General features: G+C 37.9%; 1 protein-coding gene across 5 annotated transcripts in view; it reads left to right on the forward strand.

Annotated features, from left to right (window-relative positions):
• Positions 1-20,620, forward strand: part of nf1a (neurofibromin 1a) — an 86,923-nt gene that overhangs the window by 2,130 nt on the left and 64,173 nt on the right. For 4 of the 5 annotated variants that reach the window (XM_079823876.1, XM_079823878.1, XM_079823879.1 and 1 more), the window contains exons 2-17: positions 5,237-5,380; positions 7,697-7,780; positions 9,716-9,906; positions 10,908-11,014; positions 11,192-11,259; positions 11,378-11,453; positions 11,560-11,717; positions 11,894-12,067; positions 12,181-12,309; positions 12,733-12,807; positions 14,436-14,567; positions 14,646-14,774; positions 15,320-15,433; positions 16,637-16,716; positions 16,800-16,923; positions 17,282-17,528. In XM_079823876.1, the coding sequence (XP_079680002.1) occupies positions 5,237-5,380; positions 7,697-7,780; positions 9,716-9,906; positions 10,908-11,014; positions 11,192-11,259; positions 11,378-11,453; positions 11,560-11,717; positions 11,894-12,067; positions 12,181-12,309; positions 12,733-12,807; positions 14,436-14,567; positions 14,646-14,774; positions 15,320-15,433; positions 16,637-16,716; positions 16,800-16,923; positions 17,282-17,528 (2,032 nt within the window). Of the gene's footprint in view, positions 1-5,236; positions 5,381-7,696; positions 7,781-9,715; positions 9,907-10,907; positions 11,015-11,191; positions 11,260-11,377; positions 11,454-11,559; positions 11,718-11,893; positions 12,068-12,180; positions 12,310-12,732; positions 12,808-14,435; positions 14,775-15,319; positions 15,434-16,636; positions 16,717-16,799; positions 16,924-17,281; positions 17,529-20,620 lie in introns of all 5 variants that reach the window. The other variant, XM_079823877.1, reaches the window with a different exon arrangement.

The following is a 20,620-nucleotide window of genomic DNA, read 5'->3' on the forward strand; positions in this document are numbered from 1 at the left end:
CAAGTTCTCAGTGTTGGTTATTGCCTTGTCAGCAGCTGTATGAATGCAAAGAGCACCTTGAAACAATGACCTCACAGATGCCATTGCATGGTCATGGAAAACTAATCTGTCCTCTCTCTGGGGAGAGCTCTGAGTCAGGAATGAGAGGTTGATGAGGCATTGTGTTCTACACAGATGCCGGTTTTAGAGATTTTAAAGAGCGTTTACCTGAATGAAGATGACACTTGTTTGAATATTTTTATTTATTTATTGGATGATCGTTTAATTTAGGAGAGAATTTGGATGTGTTGTTGTTGGGTAGTTGTCTGGTCAGTTCCTTATGTCATAAAAAGCTTAAAGTGATAGTGAAAGTTGTCAGTATTTGCTCACCTTCATATTGTACCAAACCTGTATGGCTTGAATGAATTGATGAATGAAAGTCAATGAGTTCCAATGTTGTTTGGATTCCAATGTTCTTCCGAATCCGTTCTTTTGTGTCCCACAGAAGTGAGTGAGTCATACAGGTTTGGAATGAGGATGATAAATGATGAGAATATTTTCACATTTGGGTGAACTATCCTTTTAACATTAGTAGAGTTGTTTATATTGTAGTAATAGCCAGAAAAAAAGACTAAATGATTAAACATAGGTGCAGATTTTCCTGCAGTTTTGAAAAGATTAGCCAAGAAGACCCATCCAACTGATGTGACAGGGGTGAAAAGTCATATTTTTCTTGAATGGTGGCCCATGAAAGTTTCATTAAACTGTTTTCTTAAATAATCAAAGTCGATTGGTGTGATGATATTTTCAATTGTCTTTGTGTTTTCGGTTCATATACCGTTCACTCTCCATAGCACACAAGAGTACGTCCTGCTCTGCCAAAGTGCACATAAGGGAAGCGATTGGTCCCTGACTTTTCTGGAATTTTAAACCATTCCTGTGAAACAAAGTGCTCACTGTCCATCGGCATCCTGCATTAAAATGGATGTCAACAGGGCTGGGCTATGCGTGCTGTGAGTGCATGTGTTTTATGCGTGTACAGACAGTGTGTGCGCCGGGTTCTTCTCCGGTCTCGAGACTTTCATTTCCAGCCACGCGCTTTTCTCTGAGGGCCACACAGTAGTTGGCCGGAAAGAAGGAGGGAACCTCAGAGTCTTTCTGACATGTCGTCACACCGGCCATTGCAATTGTCAGGTCACTTAAACCGTTGCAACCAATAGTGCCTTGCTGAATTTCACCACACATCTAGGTCTGCTTACCCTAAGCAGATTAATAGCTCTTATTTGTTCAAATATAAGATTTGAAAAAGGTTTAATCTTGCTAGTCCTACTTTGACACATTTGTGGGTGATGCTTAAGAAAACAGACTATTCCTGGCTAGTCTGCTAATGTGTACTAGTTAAGTTGGCACATTTGGTGGTCTGCTGACTATGATCTTTGTTCTTTGTGCGATTTATATTGAATGTTCACTTTATATTCGCAGTGGTTTTGTTGATTGAATTTAATTGATTGTCAAGACGCTTGAAAAAAGTCTGGCCTTCATGCATTTGATCAAAAATATAGTAAAATGGTAAAATTATGAAATATGATTACAATTAAAAAATTACAGTTTTCTATTTGAATATATTTTAAAATGTAATTTATTCCTGTGATGGCAAAGCTGAATTTTTCAGCATCATTACTACAGTCTTCAGTGTCTCATGATCCTTCAGAAATCCTTGTAATATGCTGATATGATGCTCAAGAAGCATTTCTTGTTATTATCAAAATATCAATGTTGAAAACAGTTGTGCTGCTTAATATTATTGTGGAATCATGATACATTCTTTCAGGGTTCTGAATAGACTGTATCTACTGTCACTTTTGATCAATTTAATGCTGATTAAAAGTTTATTAAAGAAAATATTACTGACCCCGAACTTTTGAACGGTAGTGTATATTTGCTGAAACATTGTAATATTTAGGTAGATATAGCTGTTTATTATTATGTATTATTTTATTATTATTTAGTGCAAAAAAATATTTAAATCATACTAAAAGAATCGTTTAAAGAATTTGTGGTGAAATTTTGTCTGGAGATTTTTTATGGGAGCTTTTATTTGTCTTTTCATCTCATCATTTCGAACAAAGTACAGAAAATATAAAAACTGATGGTGAGAAGAGGGGAGGACAGGGCTGGGATATGTTGCAAGCCTGGTTCAGACTCGTTTTGCCAAGTAAACACCACAGATCAAAATATCCAAGCAGTTAGTTGGCGTTTGCGAGTTGTTCGCAAGCTGTATAACTTCTAGCGAAGTCAAAGTTCTTTTGATCCAGAGAAGAGCCATAGTACTCGGAAACAGTGAGGACCAATTCCTCATCAGGGAACGCTTAGAGGGGGAGATGCCTCCACCCCCTCACTCCACATACGCTTCATTAAGACGGCCAGGCCATGTGTGCTTTCAACACTCCCACTGCACAGACTTTAACTGCTTGTGTGTGTTGGAAAGAACAAGAGCAGATGTGCTGGCCCGCAGGTGTGCGGCGCAGGGCGGAAGTCTGGAGAGCTGGAGGCGCTTTGTTTTAACACCTAAAGTTTGAGAGTTTAGACCCAGGATGGGTGGGTTGGTGCTTTAAGGGTTTGGATGTTCTCTCAGGGTTGGGTGTGTCAAATTTAAGGCCATTCAACCTCTCACTCTGCAGTCTGTGCGTCCCACATGTTACAAGCTGTTCTCCACCCAGTGCTCTCAATAAAGCCATAACAGAGCCTTTGAAAGCCTGGGCCACAGGAACCCAACATTCACACCTGTTAACCAGACCCATGGGTCCTCTATCATCTTTACTTCCTTTGATAAGACTGTAAATACAATGGGTATTTTTCTGCTTTTGATTTGTTTTTTTCCCCCCAATTATTAAAATTGATTTATTCTATCATTTTTACAATTGTATTATATTTACTTGAAATTCATTTAAAGTTGAAAAACAAGTAGGTTTAGGAAGATTTTGTTTTTTTCTCCCAAAAAGTTTTGGGGCTCTGCAAGATTTATTATAATTAATGTTTTTATTTAGCAAGGACGTATTAAATTGATTAAAAGTGACTGTAAAATTAGGGCTGCTCGATTATGGAAAAAATCATAATCACGATTATTTTGGTCAATATTGAAATCACGATTATGTAACACGATTATTTCACATGACTTTGGGAATGTGTTGTATTTATTAAAAATACACCTTTCAACAATTCAATTGAAATTGTAACATTTGTTGTACCTTTTGAACTATTAAAATAAATAATATAACAAATATTAAAATCAAAGTATAAAAGTATTCACGTAAAAATGATAATCACAAATAAATAAGATCAACAATATGGTTCGGCTAGATATGCTTTTCAGGTACGTCTAACATTAGTTTTCAGGTACAGAAATGTCTCAAATGTAAAATAACATTGCATATTTGAGTGCATAAATTAAAGATGAATCCTATTAAACTTACAAAAGCTATTCAATCCGGATCGGATATGCGTCGTCTTTATCGACTGTATAAAGTTCACTTAAGGCATATACAGACTATGTCTGCTAGGATACTCATCAAGATGGACATGTTGACATACGTTTTGTGTGAGTTTGTCCGTTCAAGAGCAAGACTTGAAAGAGAACTCAGTATTTGCGCGCTGTGAGACGTGTGCGCGCTCTCGGATGAGCGCACAGATACATTTTCTCACAGCGCGCGCGGCTTCTCATTCGCGTCTTCTGGCACTAAACCCGGGTGATGACGGTGAAAACGACTGGTCATATTCAAACATACGGCAGCACTCGCATGCATTGAACAAAGTTTACAAAGAGAGAATTATTTGAAAAATATGAGGGGAAAAAAGGACGTTTACACGGCACCCCTGCTCTCGTCATTTTTTGTTTCTTTATTAGATTGTCATAGGTCACTCTGTTTAATTTTCAAGTGGTTAAACAAATTCGTGGTGTTCCCTTGCGTTGCAGCCACTACCATGTAGCAAATCTTGCACGTAGCATATTTCTGCTCGTCGTCTGATTCCTCGAAGCCAAACTGTTCCCAGACAACGGAGTTGGTTTTGCCTTTTTTGCTCACCAAACGCTGGTGTAACTGCCCTCCTTCTGCCATCTTTACTCGCGCCGAGTTTTTAAATTCCAGCGGATGATATGCACACGAGACTCCCGATCTGAGAAAGTTTGTGGCTTCGGGAGGGGCGGATGTGCGCGTGCACGTTTCATTCAGAACGCAAGGCAAAATAATCGTTTTTTCTCGATTGTACTATTTTGGTGATCGTTGGGAGGCAAAATCGAAATCGAAATTCGATTAATTGCACAGCCCTATGTAAAATGTATAATGTATAAAAATATTATATTTCAAATAAATTATTTTGAACTGTCTAGTCATCAAAGTATCCTGAAAAAAGATATTATGGTTTCCACAAAAGTATTAAAGGCCATGGTACTGCCGCGAAGATCCGCGACTATTACGCAGGAATGAGAAAGCAGTTCCTAGCCATATAGGTGTAGAAAATCGCAACTTTTAATTTTCAGTTGGTCTTAGCACACGATGTAGAAGAGTCAAGTTTTAAATAGGAAAAATATTGAAAGTGTCCTTGGTCATTTTTTGAATGAGATGCTAATGGACTGATCAGAATCAATGATGTATGCTAAGCTATGTTAAAAGTGCTACTGCCAGATACAAAGATCGGCTGAATGGATTCAAAAACGGTAAAACTCAACTATTTAACTCTAGGGGACTTGTAAAATGAGCCTATTTTCAAAAAAAGTGGAGTGTTCCTTTAAGCAGCTCTACAAATGATTTCAACATTGATAATAATAATAAGAAATGTTTATTGAGTAGCAAATCAGTATATTATAATAATTTCTGAAGGATCATGTGACACTGAAGTAATAAATAAATGAATTACATTTTAAAATGTATTAAAATAGAAAAACGTTATTTTGAGTTGTAATGCTATTTCACAATATTGCTGTATATTTTAATCGATTTTTGATCGCATTAATGCAGCCTTTGTGAGCATACGACAATTCTTTCAAAGACATATAAAAAAAAAGCTTGTCGACCCCGATCATTTCAGTGCTCAGGTGGTCTAGATATCAGCACCACACATTGAAAAACCTATACTAATTCACAGTGCGTTAGTCAAGGCTATGATAGCTTGTTTTGGATGCTTTGGAAAGTTTGTTGGTTTGGTTTTAATCACTTTCTTTTTCTTTCTGTCCCTCAATTTCTCTGTCTCTCCTTCACAGCTCCCTATTAAAACAGGACAGCAGAGCACCCACACCAAAGTGAGCACAGAGCACAACAAAGAATGTTTGATCAACATCTCCAAGTACAAATTTGCCCTCGTCATCAACGGCCTGACCAACATCCTCAAAAATGTGAACAATATGGTATGTCCACATCTATAACAGTCAAGTTTCCCAGTTTGATAAATGGGAAGGTGAATAGGGCTGACGGATAGGGCCAAAAAATCTGTATTTATTGAAAAAAAGAAATTATTTTTACATCCTGCCCAATGATGTCCTACAAACATGTTGAATTTCGGCGACAATGGTTTATAAACAAGGTACAGTTCAACTCCGGATTAGGCTTGCTACGATAGTCGGTGTTGCCGGTGTTACCGGTGTCCAGACTGAACACCGGTTACATCACTTGCCCACCGTGGCACCGCCCACCGTCTTTTTGATTTTTTGTTTTATAGTAATAAAATAATTTAGTTCAGTTAGAGAACAGACAATACAAATAAAAACTGAACGTATCTGCTTAATAAAGCAGGATCCGACCGTGAGTCTCGGAGGCGGCAGGAGTCATTCATCAGATTTAAGAGTGAGGAGCTGACTGAGATGATCACGGAAGATTTGGTTTCAAAGCGAAACGTAAAAGCGCCTATTTAAGGGAGTTTGTCATTTGTTTTGTTGTTGTGTTTTTCATTAAAAATAATAGACTAATGAACCCACAATTCAAGCAACCCGCAGCCGAATTGGCGCTAATTAAAAACCGAAAGTAAAATGTGCACGGCCGCACAGAGCGCGCATTGTTTACTTTCGCCTGGCTCCGCAGTGCGAGCCTCCGCGCTACGCTGACTGCGCGCATTTATTTTTGCCGCGCGCACCCTCGCGCTCGTGCGGGCGCGTCGAGTATAAACGAGGCTTTACGGGCGAACTAACAGTGTGCATTCATGGCGTGCATCTCAATCATAGACTGATCAATGCTTGATCAGTGCCCTGACTACTGATTCTGAACTAGGGAACTGATTGAGACGCGCCCATGGCCTCACAGAGCGCGCATTTACAGACGAGCTGTCATTCACGGTGTGCGCGCACTGGCGCGTTTTCAGTTCAGAGCGGTCGTGTGCATGTTACTTTCGGTTAGATAGAATTAGTGATTTAAAAGCCTCCGCCGGTGATACCGGTATTACCGGTGTTGTCACACATCAATTAACCGGTGGGAAAATTTCCTCACCGTCACATCCCTACTCCGGATTTGTAGCTCGTCTAATTCTGAAAGATGGAGCAATCCCAGCAATTAAGGTTCACGGTCGTGTGTTGGTAGCAGGCGGTTTAGCTCCGCCCGAACGATATGCCCCCAGCCGCTCAGCTTTTTTTTGGAAAGACTCTGTATAGCGTATAAATATAATAAAACTAAAGACTTTTCGGAGATATGAAAGATGCAATACTACTCTATAAATACTCAAGATTGACATGAGATTTTCACCCCCCCTTTAAAACTCCACATATGGCACATTTATTGTCCAACAACATATATTTTAGAAATATGTATATTATAGTCAGAATTATTGCACTCCTATACCATTGCGCTCCATCCGCGTGGTGGCGCTCATTCGCGGAAGCCTGAATTTTAGCGGAGATTAACATGCAGAAGGCTCGTCCTCTCCTGACAGCAAAATGGACATATTTGCATGACTTTCATAAATTTACAAATGGAGAATATACCTTTGAAATGTAAGTTAAGCACAGAGGAAAGCAGCACTGTCAGTGCATCTGACAGGGCAACCTGCTTGAAACCATACGTGTTAACTATATCTTACCAGTTATTTTGAAGCCCTTAATATAAAGCTTTTAGGACAAATTGTATTATGCACTTTCCCTGCATCAACTCACACTGCGTACTCCGCTATTTTTCAAATGCGCTCATATCAAAGCTCTCTCTATATATGTACACACATGGTATTGCCTCTTTCCATATCATTTTTTTAAATAAAATATATTGATATATCATACAAACTCTTTACAAACTTTTATCCAAAGCGACTTACATTGCATTCAAGGTACACATTTAACATTTTGGTTCTTGCTTTCCCTGGGAATCAAACCCTTGACCTTGGCGTTGCTAGCACCAAGCTCTATTGTTTGAGTTACAGGAAAGACTACAGGCATTGCAAAAATAAATCCAAGATGGCAGATAAAGCAAGAGAATGTTGAATATATTTTATAATTATTTCATTCAGTATTGAAAATAAGTTAAATCTGATAAAAGTTAATAATGAACCATGTGTTGTTTTTATGCTTATTAGAGTATCGCACTGTTAGCTTAGCAAATCAATTTCTTCCAAGTTGCTGTTTATGTAGAGTATTATAATTCAGTCGCTTATCAGGTTTAGGATGCTGCCTATGTAGGCAGAGTGTTAGCTCTCAAAATTGTGGAGCAGAGCTAATATCACATTTCTGTATGTTTCTCATTCATAGCGGATCTTTGGCGAAGCTGCCGAAAAGAACCTCTACCTCTCCCAGCTGATTATCCTGGACACACTGGAGAAGTGTCTGGCAGGGGTGAGTAGCTCATCCTATTCCAGAGTGAACTTTGTCCGACCTATTGCTTGTTTTGACAGTCCTATGTCCTGCCTTTTAACAGGATTTTATCCCACACTGTGGTTTCAACTTTATTGCCGAACGCTATGCAAAATTGCTTTACAATCACAATTGTTATATTATTGCCTGTCCACGCCCTGACCTGTATCACCTAAAAGACTTCCATAGATTTTGTTATAGATTTTCATAGATATTGAAAGTAATTTTTGGTAATAAATAAATAAATAAATACATAAATTAATTAAAAATATATAAATGTACCCCCCCCCCCAAAAAAAAAAAACTTGTCCTTTTTATCAGTTTTTCTTGACCAATATCTGTCTTTTTCTTTTACTATAGTAGGCTGTATAGCTCTACGAAATAAATTGAATGTGATGAAACTGGAACTGCTTCATAGCCACATGGTTATAGAAAATGAATCAACATCTTCGAATCTCAACTGTCAGCTAACCAGAATAAAGTTTTCATTCATACCATGGTATAATCAAAACTAGATACACTAGAACAGTTGTTTGGGTTCAGTAAGAATTTTTAAAATACTTTTATTTATCAAGGATGCAATAAATTGATCCATTTTCTGTTGTTCTCTTGAACTTTGTATTCACCATAGAATCCTGAAAAAAGTATCACATATTCTTCTAAAACAAATAAGAAATCAGCATAATAGAATGCTTTCTCACTGAGGTAAATTACATTTTCAAATGCATTACAATTGAAAAGTTTTTTTTAAATTGTTATAATATTTCACAATGATGCTATTTTGCTGAATTTTAGATCAAATAAATGCAGACCGACCATAGCATAAGAGACTTAAAAGAAATATATATATATTTTAGAATCTTACGGACCCCAAAATTCTGAAAGGTAGTGTAAAACGGCTGTAAGACAAAAAAAGTAATAATAAAAAAACATTTCTGGACAGTTCCTGCCTTTTGTGACAAAAACTAATATAATATAATATATATATATATATATATATATATATATATTATATTATATTATATTATATTAGTTTTTGTCACAAAAGGCAGGAACTGTCCAGAAATGTTTTTTTATTATTACTTTTTTTTGTCTTTAGAAATAGACTTCTGGTAAAACAATTCAATCTTTAGCTTTAACTTCCAGACAGAGGGCTCTGAACCGGCCCTGTCAGGAGATTATTACATTTGCAGGTGTTTCCTCATCTTAAAATCGTCTGGATTTTCCTGTATAGATTATGAATTTTCGCTTAACCAGATGCTGCACAGCTGTTCTCTGTCCTGTGCATTTGGTTTTGTTTTTGCTAAATTCTTTTTATATCATTTCCTTTTGAGTCATTGAGATGGGCATGTCAACTTATAGAAAATACAGTTTACTGCTGTTCAGGATTCAATTCTTTCACTAAAATTTGACAAGCTTCAAGACAACTATACTTTTTTTTTTCCATTAACTAGTTTTGGCAGTCATGAATTTTTGCCTGATAGTACAGAACTTCCCCTCTGCTATTATTGTTACACATCTAGGGAGTTTAGCTTGACCCAGTATGCATGCAGTGCATTGATCCCCTAATGTGTTAGTTGGATGCTTTGTTATTGGATTTCATTCCTGTTCTCTTCCTCCTTTCCTGCTTGCTGCTGATCCTGAAGTGCTTTCAACTCGCTGTAGTTTTAGTCCGGTTTTCAGCTTGCTTAATACTTTCATAAGTCATTCTCCTCATTTTGACAAACGTTAGCCACCTATAGACTACCCCTTTTTTTATTCTTGTTTGTATTTTACAAAGAAAACAGACACCACCGCCGTAAAATAAAGTACACGATTAGAATTAGCATTTAAAACACAGTAGATGCACACAGTAAAAAAGAGAATACAAATAATACTAATACAAAATACAAATAATTTGTTTGTGTGCATCTTCAGCAACCCAAGGACTGCCTGAGGCTGGATGAGGCCATGTTGGTAAAACAGTTGCTGCCTGAAATCTGTCACTTCCTGCACTCGTACCGTGAGGGCCAGCAGCACGCCGCTCAGCTGCGCAGCTCCGCCTCTGCCGTGCTCTTCTCTCTCAGCTGCAACAACTTCAATGCTGTCTTCAGTCGTATCTCCACCAGGTACCTCTCTAACACACTGGGGGTTCCACAGAGCTTTGTTCTAGGACCGCTTTCATTGTGTGAATCAGCCCCAAAAATACCCTATAATAACTAATAAAACTTGCTTATTGTAAACGTTGTAAGCCTATTATACACCGATCAGGCATACCATTATGACCAGGTGAAGTGAATAACACTGATTATCTCGTCATCACAGCACCTATTAGTGGTTGGAATGTATTAGGCAGCAAGTGAACATTTTGTTCTCAAAGTTGATGTATTAGAAGCAGGAAAAATGGGCAAGCGCAAGGATTTGAGCGAGTTTGGGCCAAGTTGTGATGGTTAAACGACTAGATCAGATCATCTCCAAAAATGCAGTGGTCAGTATCTATCAAAAGAACAGTGATGAACCGGCGACAGGGTCATGGCGTCCAAGGCTCATTGATGCACGTGGGGAGCGAAGGCTGGCTCGTGTGGTCCAATCAAACAGACAAGCTACTGTAGCTCAAATTGCTCAAGACGTTAATGCTGGTTCTGATAGAAAGGTGTCAGAATACACAGTGCATCACAGTTTGTTGCGTATGGGGCTGCACAGCTGCAGACCAGTCAGGGTGCCCATGCTGACCCCTGTCCACCGCCAGCGGTCCACAACGAGTTTGAGGTGTTGACTTGGCCTTAAAATTCCCCAGATCTCAATCCAATCAAGCATCTGTGGGATGTGCTGAACAAACAAGTGCGATACATGGATGCCCCACCTTGCCAGATACCACAGCACACCTTCAGGGGTTTAGTGGAGTCCATGCCTCGACGGGTCAGGGCTGTTTTGGCAGCAAAAGGGGGACCAACACAATATTAGGAAGGTGATCATAATAATGTTATGCCTGATCGGTGTACATCCTATATAAGTCTTTGTGATTAGTATGAATGCTGGGCTGGGTTTTGCATAGTTAACTACAAATTAACCAGTTAATGTCTTCACAAATTATTAACGTTAATGTAAATGTACCAATGTCTTCACATAGGTTGCAGGAGCTCACAGTTTGTACAGAGGACACAGTGGATGTCCATGACATTGAGCTTATCCAGTACATCAATGTAGACTGCTCCAAGTTAAAGAGACTGCTACAAGGTAAAGCATGCCATATTTTATAGATTTTGTTTTGCCTCAGAATTCTGAAAATATATTATCGATTGCAAATTTTATGGATAATTTAGGGCACAGTGCAAGTATTAAACCACAAAGGCAGTGATTTAAATACATATGTAGTCTTGTATTGCTTGATAACTTCCTTTATATTCCCTTTAGAAACAGTACTTAAATTCAAATCTTTGAAAAAGCCGGCCCAGCTTGCAGTAATCAGCAGTTTGGAAAAGGTTTGTGCTTTGTAAACAGTACAATAGATTAAAATGCATATATATATATATTTAATTCTTTAGTCATTCATCATATGGAAGGTAATAATTGTAAATATATCTGATATGTTTGTGTCAGGCCTTCTGGAACTGGGTTGAACACTATCCTGATGAGTTCACTATGCTCTATCAGAGACCCCAAACTGACATGGCCGGTGAGTAGCACAATAATTCATATCCAAACTGACTTCTTTACAAGATTGTTTGATGAAGTCCATGTTTAGTTTTGACAGAGGTTAAACTGCGTTTCTGTGTATGCAGACTGTGCAGAAAGACTGTTCGACCTGGTGGACAGTTTTGCAGAGAGCGCAAAGAGAAAGGCTGCTGTGTGGCCGTTACAGATCATCCTCCTCATTCTCTGTCCAGAGATCACTCAGAGCATCACCAAAGAAGTAGGGGGGGAGGAGAAAGCTAACAAGGTCAGAGTTCACACATTGAACTACACCAACTGCTATTTCTGCTCAGTATTTTATCAATTAAGTCTACTCCTTTTGTTCCTTTTATGTAGCAGCTGAGCAATGTAACCAATGACAGACTTATTTTGTGTACACAAATGGTTTGCAGATGAATTGAGCCGTTTTGTTGTCTTGAACAGAAGTCATTTGTTGAAAGTCTACGGAAGGCTCTGGGACAACACAGTGGCAGCAAACAGTTGACTGAGAGTGCGGCCGTTGCATGTGTCAAACTTTGCAAAGCCTGCACCTACATCAACTGGGAGGACAATTCTGTAATCTTTCTCCTAGTTCAGTCCATCGTCATGGACCTTAAGGCAAGAAGGACCTTTTTCTCAGCGAATAAGTACAGAGCATTGGAAGTCTGAAGGAAATGAGAGATGTTAATTTCTGTATTGCTCAATGTGTCTAACTCTCTCTTTTCTCTCAGGGTCTTCTTTTTAACCCCACTAAGCCGTTTTCGAGAGGTGCGGGCTGCCAGAGCGCTGATGTGGATTTGATGATCGACTGCTTTGTGTCATGTTATCGTGTCAATCCTCGTAACAACCAGCATTTTAAGGTAAGCTTATTTACTGAATCTTATGGTGTCCAGCATGTTGCAAGGTCATTGTAGCAAATAAGAAATCATCACTAACCCAAGATTTAATATTATTACTATCACACCGTAGTGAGCTGTGACTGTTTAGTGCAGTCATCCAATCACATCCACTGTTGCGCATTGAGGTATTTATTTGGTAAATGTGTTTCAGTCATAGTTTATGCACGTCTTATTGATTCTTATTCTTTATCCATAATTTTAGAATTTATGCGCATCTTTGCGTTTCCATCAAGTGTTTTTTTTTTTAATGCAATATCCCAAAATGCGCATAAAAATAGGTGACTAGAATAGGTGGACTCAAGGTGGATGATTTTCTCAATGGTTAGTTGTAAAATCATTGCCACATCTATGTGATATTTTTTAACAAATTAATAAATTTTCTAGGTATGTCTGGCCTCAACTTCTCCTCCTACCTTCCATTTCGTCCTGGTCAACTCCCTGCACAAAATTATCACCAATGTGAGTATGATCTCTTTATGGCCGTTCACATGAACGGTGATTTGCTGTGCTCTAAAGTCATTAATTTGTAATGAGAGTTGACAATTTCCAACAGCATGAGTAAAAGTTTACACTTCAGCGATGCGAAAGTAATTTTAAATATTATGCAAATTATTATATATTATAATATTTAAATATTATGTAAATGAGCAGCAACAGAGTGAATTAATAAAAGATACTTAATAATAGATATATAGATATTTATGATTGTTCATGATATGATGCATTATGCGCAGTAGAGCTGGGCGATAAAACGATATGTATCGCGATAGACACGTAGTCGATATCAATAAAAAATGCGTTCGGTAAAACGTTCAATACATTTTTTTTTCTTTGTCGGAAGAAACCAGAGGTTGCGAAGCAAGTTTGGTTGCATGAACAAAGGCATTCACTCTCTGGTAACAAAGTAACATAGGGAGTGACAGGCTAACAGCCATTCATGTAACTGTATAATTTTGGTTGCGCCAAATCGTTGTTTCGTGTTGGATTCATTCTTCAGTAAACCGAACCGGAGTGATAAGTGGAAAATGAGTGCCGCAGCGAGCGAGGAAATTGTTGATAAAACAGGAAAACAAGTCAGCTCGCCAGTATGGCAGTTTTTGGGATTTTATAAGTCTGACCGTCGTCCCCACCAAGACTGGTCAGCGCGAGCCTCCGCTGACAGCGCACGCGCCTCGTTCGTTTTGGGATGTGTTTATACTCAACGCACTAGCCTTTGTGCTATTCTTGACTTTGGCTGAATCCGAAATCGCCCCCTAAACCCTCAATCACTATTCCCTACTTTAGTCCACTAATATAGTTATTTTGAAGGAGTGAATGAAAACAAGTGAGCGAATTCAGACAGGCATTGTGTGTACATTGGCTCTACACTCGTTATTGCTGTGCAAAGTGGGATAGAATGAGTGCACTCAATAACGTCCACTATGGTTTCGGACACCACTACAAATGGCTGTCCCCTCAAATAGTGCCCTATTAAAGGATATAGGGGGCGATTTCAGATTCAGTCTTTGAAACTACATGGAGAGGTACTCTGCATCAGTGCCTTATGACATCTAAACGGTAACAAATAAATAACGTAGGCACTGCACCTTAATGTTAAGAGATAATTGTTAAGTGTTCATTGTGATTTTAGACTTGTGTTTATATTTTAATTATTTGAGTGTTTTCCATGGTTGTGTTGACATTTCTGCCTTTAAAACTGAGGGGTTTATAATCAGAGGAAGGTTAAGTTTAAAATAAAAATGTTTAAATGTAAAATATTTTTCTCCTGGTCCTTATTTTATATGGGTCATAAAACATATCAATAATTATCGATATCGACCGATATGAAACACTTATATCGTGATACAGTTTTCAGACCGCAGACCCTAACTTACACGTAACCAAAGTATACTTTGAATTTTTCCACAACCCACCAATAATGTCAGGGGATCCATCAGTAATAATGCCTTATTGAAATTTCCAGCAATGAAATCACATTCAATGAGGACAGCATTGTGAGTTGTCTCACTGTCTGGTCTCACTACAGAAGTGTGCTTTAATTTAGCTGTTTATTGCTTATTAATATTTCACGTTCATGTTCCTGCTAGTCTCACCTGGACTGGTGGCCGAAGATTGACGCCATCTACTGCTACTCAGGAGAACTGCGCACCATGTTTGCAGACACACTTGGCAGAGTGATTCAGAGTCTCAGTGCCCATCCACCTCTGAGGATGACATCAGTAAGACAATTCTATACTCTGAGACACATTATCATCCATACAGTTAGGTATATAATAGCATGTCTTTTTTTTCCACAGAGTCTGACATTCAAAGAGAAAATGACAACTAGTTTAAAGTTCAAAGAGAGGTCCACAGACCTTGACTCGCGTTCTCTGCTGCTGGCGCTGGTCAAACTCATCCATGCTGATCCCAAACTAATGCTGCATGTGAGTATATGGCAGTAAAATGGAATAAAAAATCATTTAGATTCTGTTAATATTGTTATGAGTCACTTTTTGAATTAAAGGTAGGTACCTTACTTACAGTTGTCTTTGAATATTCCGCTAGGATTGGAGAAAGTATTTTAACGTCAGAACAGCTAAACACGTCACCTTTGATCTGCTGCTCCTTTGATTCTCATAAGAAGCTCTAATCAAACAGCGTTTGTGTTTTCTAGCCTAAATGTTTTGTAATTGGTTTAAATCCTGGATTATCCAGATTAGGATTTATCATTCTTTATTTTATATATATATATATAAAATAAAGAATGATAAATCCTAATCTGGATAATCCAGGATTTAAATATATACATAACTATATATATACATAACTATATATATACATATATATATAACTATATATACATAACTATATAACTATCTATATATATAACTATGTATATATAACTATCTATATATACATATATATAGTTGTTATTTAAGGATGATTCTGATCAAATTTGACTCAACTAATTGAATTTCCACCAACCCAGAACCCAGGGAAACCTGGTCAAGAGATTCAGAACAGCACTGCTGAGCTCATCAAAGGTCTGGTCCAGCTGGTTCCTCTCACCCACAGTGCTGAGCATTCCCAGGAAGCCATGGAGGTAAGACTGTTTGTTTCTTTGTACTGTTTGTCGCTCTTATTATTTGTACCTCTTTCCATCTTTCATGCATAGCATCCCTCACTACTATGCAATGTATTAAACATTGCTTTTGTTAATTTATCTAAATTAATAAAATGAAATAAAAATATTTGATTATAACTTAAAACGAAAGTACTACTATTACTAAAAATAAAATAAGTCTAACTTGGCCAAGTTTCAAACCAACTTTGTATTGTTACAGTGTCAGTAGTATAAGTAAATGAACCATGTTTATTCATTCTCTGTGTTAGCTGGAATACTTGTCACCAAAAGTAAGACATTTGACAGCTCCAGGGCTTTCATGAAAACAAGTTGGATTGACAGAGGGTTATTAACAGAACAGTTATTGTATCGTACTATGTCTGCTCTTTAAACAGCATTATGGTAAAAATGGAACACTATGGCAACATCTTTGGGCCTGAAACACTGTGTTCATGGTCATCCAGTTTGAAACTTTCACTACAAAGCCAGGTTTTTTCCGTCATGGCATTCTCTCCTTATGTACGATTCTTTGAAGCCTTTAGTCACTTCCTACAATGTTACTCCCACTAAATGTTTAGTCTTTGAATTCTTGCACCCGGGAACAAAACAAGTCGACACCATTATGACAAAAAGTTTGCTTAAGAAGTTTATCCTACTAAAGCCAGGCCATTTGACTCTGGTAAGTGTATCCATAGCAGAGTGGGAGTGGACAGCAATATGCCCAGCAATGTGCCCAGTGCATTATGGGTGTTGAAGTTTTCCTACTTGTTTGGCAAAAGGGAAGACAACAGCTTTTTTCTGTTTTCTACCGTGAGGTAGCACCAATAAAAAAATAAATATATTATATATTACTTGTTACTGCATAGGCAGCCAAGTTTTATTGAAAGCCTATTTTGCCAGTGGTGAAGTACCCCTTAAAGGCACAATATGTAAGACGTTTTGTTTAAAATATCCAAAAACCAAACCACTAAAACAGTGTTATATATTTTGTTGACTTGTAAATCCAGAGAAATCAGCTATTTTAACCAGTGTAACGGCCCGTGACGTCATATCTGTGCTACCCTTGATTTCTGGTTTTACTTCCTTAGAAACCATGGAAACACCAAATACAGATTATTAGACGGGTGCACAATTACAGATTTATTAGACATTAACACAGTTCATTTGCTCATTCTCCCTCAGGCATTACTGGTCTTACATCAGCCAGAAACCATTGAGCTATGGAACCCTGACGCACCCATTGAGACATTTTGGGACATCAGGTGGGCATGTTGTTATGGTCGGTTAAAGTTGAGTTGGCAAGTGGAAAGATTATCTTACTATATTCTCCTTATTCTCGTCTCAGCTCTCAGGTCTTATTTCTGATCTGTAAGAAGCTAATTGGACACCAGATGATCAACAGTACAGAGATACTAAAGTGGCTCAGGGAGATTCTCATATGCAGGAACAAGTTTCTCTTAAAGAACAAGGTAAACCGTTTTCATCTAAATTAATCAACTGATATCAGGTACTTTTATTTTAATTAGAACCTGTGGTTCTGTGCTCTTTAGTTCAGAATTATTATGTAGTCATAAATTATTTACGTAATTTGAACAATATTTCATAGAATGTCACCTTTTGTAGAATCAGACTTTTTGGGCAATTATTTATTTTTGTAATTTTAAATTCTCAGGATATTAACAGTAAATCTGCATCAATTATTTTTGTAAATCTTAATTTGAAATGTAAATCTATCTGAAAATAAAAATGAATCCTGAATTCTGTAAAAAAATATTCCACCCTGCTAAAATAAGCTCATTCTGTCTTTTTTGCTCTGTTGGTGTGCAGGAGTGTGCCACACAGGGCAGTCTCATCCCCATCAGCAAACAGGCTCAGACCAAGCTGGAGGTGTGTCTCTACACCTTCCTGTGGAGCCCTGACGCAGAGGCTGTGCTGGTGGCCATGTCCTGCTTCCGGCATCTCTGTGAAGAGGCGGACATCCGCTGCAGTGTGGACGAGCTGCCCGTGCACACGGTCCTGCCCAACTACAACACCTTTATAGAGCTCGCCTCCGTCAGCAATATGATGGCTACAGGTTAGTGGTTAACCGTCTCTGCGACAGGGACTTGTGGGGCACTATAATTTTGGGACACTATAAAAACTCTGCACCAATATACCTAAACTCGCTCGTTCAGACTTACACACCCTCCAGGAACTTGCGTTCTGCCAGTGAGCAACGCCTTGTGGTGCCATTCCAGAGAGGCATGAAATCGCTGTCACAGACCTTTTCCTGGACCGTTCCCACCTGGTGGAATGACCTGCCTATCTCAATTCGTGCGGCCGAGTCTGTAGCCATTTTCAAAAAACGTCTAAAGACACATCTTTTCCAGCAACACCTGACCGATCGAGAATAGCACTTATCATTCTATTCATTGTCTGTCTGTCTAATTTATTTATAAAAATAAAAAAAATTCTGTTCTGTGCTAGATTAACTGAGACTTGTTACAGCACTTGCATATTGTTAATATCGTTGCCCTTGGACTGCTCTAGCTGCTTCTATTGCCCTCATTTGTAAGTCGCTTTGGATAAAAGCGTCTACTAATTGACTAAATGTAAAATGTAAATAATTTTTCCAACAAACTTCAGCTAAGGTTGAGTTCAACTGAAGTGAACATGGACTGCTCTTGTGATTTTTAAGGTTTAATTTTTTTCTTTTAACTGAATTTCTTATCAAATACTACACTGGAAGATCATTGAAAGATAAAAAGACATTTATTTCATTTTGAATAAAATGATATTGATGTGGCCATGTGTATATATGTGCCACACACATATATATATATATATATATATATATATATATATATATATATATATATATATATATATATATATATATATATATATATATATATATATATATATATATATATATATATATATATATATATATATATATATATATATATATATATATATATATATATATATATATATATATATATATATATATATATATATAATATATATATATAATATATATATAATAAATATATATACATACATACATACATACATACATACATACATACATACATACATACATACATACATACATACATACATACATACATACAGCTCTGGAAAAAATTAAGAGACCACTGCAAAATTATCAGTTTCTCTGGTTTTACTATTTATAGGTATGTGTTGGGGTAAAATTAACATTTTTGTTTTATTCTATAAACTACTGACAACATTTTCCCCAAATTCCAAATAAATATATTGTCATTTAGAGCATTTATTTACCGAAAACCACAACTGGTCAAAATAACAAAAAAGATTCTGTGTTGTCAGACCTCAAATAATGGAAAGAAAATAAGTTCATATTCATTTTCAAACAACACAATACTAATGTTTTAACTTAGGAAGAGTTCAGAAATCAATATTTGGTGGAATAACCCTGATTTTGAATCACAGCTTTCATGCGTCTCGGCATGCTCTCCACCAGTCTTTCACATTGATGTTTGGTGACTTTATGCCACTCCTGGTGCAAAAATTCATGCAGCTCGGCTTTGTTTGATGGCTTGTGACCATCCATCTTCTTCTTGATCACATTCCAGAGGTTTTCAATTGGGTTCAGGTCTGGAGATTGGGCTGGCCATGACAGGGTCTTGATCTGGTGGTCCTCCATCCACACCTTGATTGACCTGGCATGGAGCATTGTCCTGCTGGAAAAACCAATCCTCACCGTTGGGGAACATTGTCAGAGCAGAAGGAAGCAAGTTTTCTTTCAGGACCACCTTGTACGTCGCTTGATTCATGCGTCCTTCACGAAGACAAATCTGCCCGATTCCAGCCTTGCTGAAGCATCCTTAGATCATCACCAATCATCCAGCAAATTTCACAGTGGGTGCGAGACACTGTGGCTTGTAGGCCTCTCCAGGTCTCCGTCTAACCATTAGACGACCAGGTGTTGGACAAAGCTGAACAATTGGACTCATCAGAGAAGATGACCTTACTCCAGTCCTCTAAAGTCCAATCCTTATGGTCTCTTGCAAACCTCAGCCTGGCTCTTCTTTGCTTCTCATTGATGAAGAGCTTTGCACGACTTCAGCCTTGCCCCTAGGATCCTGTTTCGAACCGTCCTCGCCATACACTTCACCCCAGCTGCCGTTTGCCATTCTTTTTGTAGCTCACTTGATGTTATCCTGCGGTTGTTGAGTAACATTCGAATGAGTTGGTGGTCATTCCGTTCAGTGGAGAGTCGTTTTCGCCCTCTGCCGGTTTGTAGCTTTGTTGTCCCCAATGTCTGCTGCTTGACCTTGTTCTTATGAACCGCTGTCTTTGAAATTTTAAGGATGGAAGCAACCCGACGCTCACTGTATCCCTCTGCCAGTAAAGCCAGAATTGAACCCTTCTTTTCCTCACTCAAAACTTTCCTTTTCAACTGTTTTGACATGGTCAATAGTTATTTTTCGATTCCAATTACTTTTGAGGTACTATTAGCACTGTTCTTTGCCATCCAGCTGGTTCTATTGCAAGAAGATAGTGATGACCACAGCAGTGTTTTTTTTATACTTTTTCTCATTAAATAAGATTTGGTCCAGGAGATCACCTAATCAGCACCTCATTCAGTAGAATGAGGTGTGCCTGTGTTGGAATTCAACAGACACTGGAATGGAATGGCTGCCATACATGTAGAGATGCTGATTTAAGGAAAAATTGCGGTGGTCTCTTAATTTTTTCCAGAGCTATATATATATATATATATACACGATCGCAGAAGTGGATGGACCCAATATTTCCTCTTTTTCATTTTTTAAGAGAGAGGACAAAAAAAATCATCCTCACTACTTGAAGACGGCATTTTGTGTTGTTTTGCGTTTTTTTCCGTAACGCATTCATTAATACGCATCGGACTCAGTGTGCAAGGTCTCTGTGCGTGACAAATTTTTTTTTCTCTCTCAGGAGCTATGTGAATTATAGCGTGGTACCGTGAGACCGTGAATAAGTCAATTTATGAAATTTCCTCACTTTTAAATAGTCCACGGTCAACTGTTAGTGGTATTATAATAAAGTGGAAGCAATTGGGAACAAAAACAACTCACGCACAAAATTGTAGGCCATGTAAAATCACAGCCAACTTTCTGCAGAGTCAATAGCTACAGACCTCGAAACTTCATGTGG

The sequence above is a fragment of the Gobio gobio genome, assembly GCF_949357685.1.
Source record: "Gobio gobio genome assembly, chromosome: 8".
NCBI lineage: Eukaryota > Metazoa > Chordata > Actinopteri > Cypriniformes > Gobionidae > Gobio > Gobio gobio.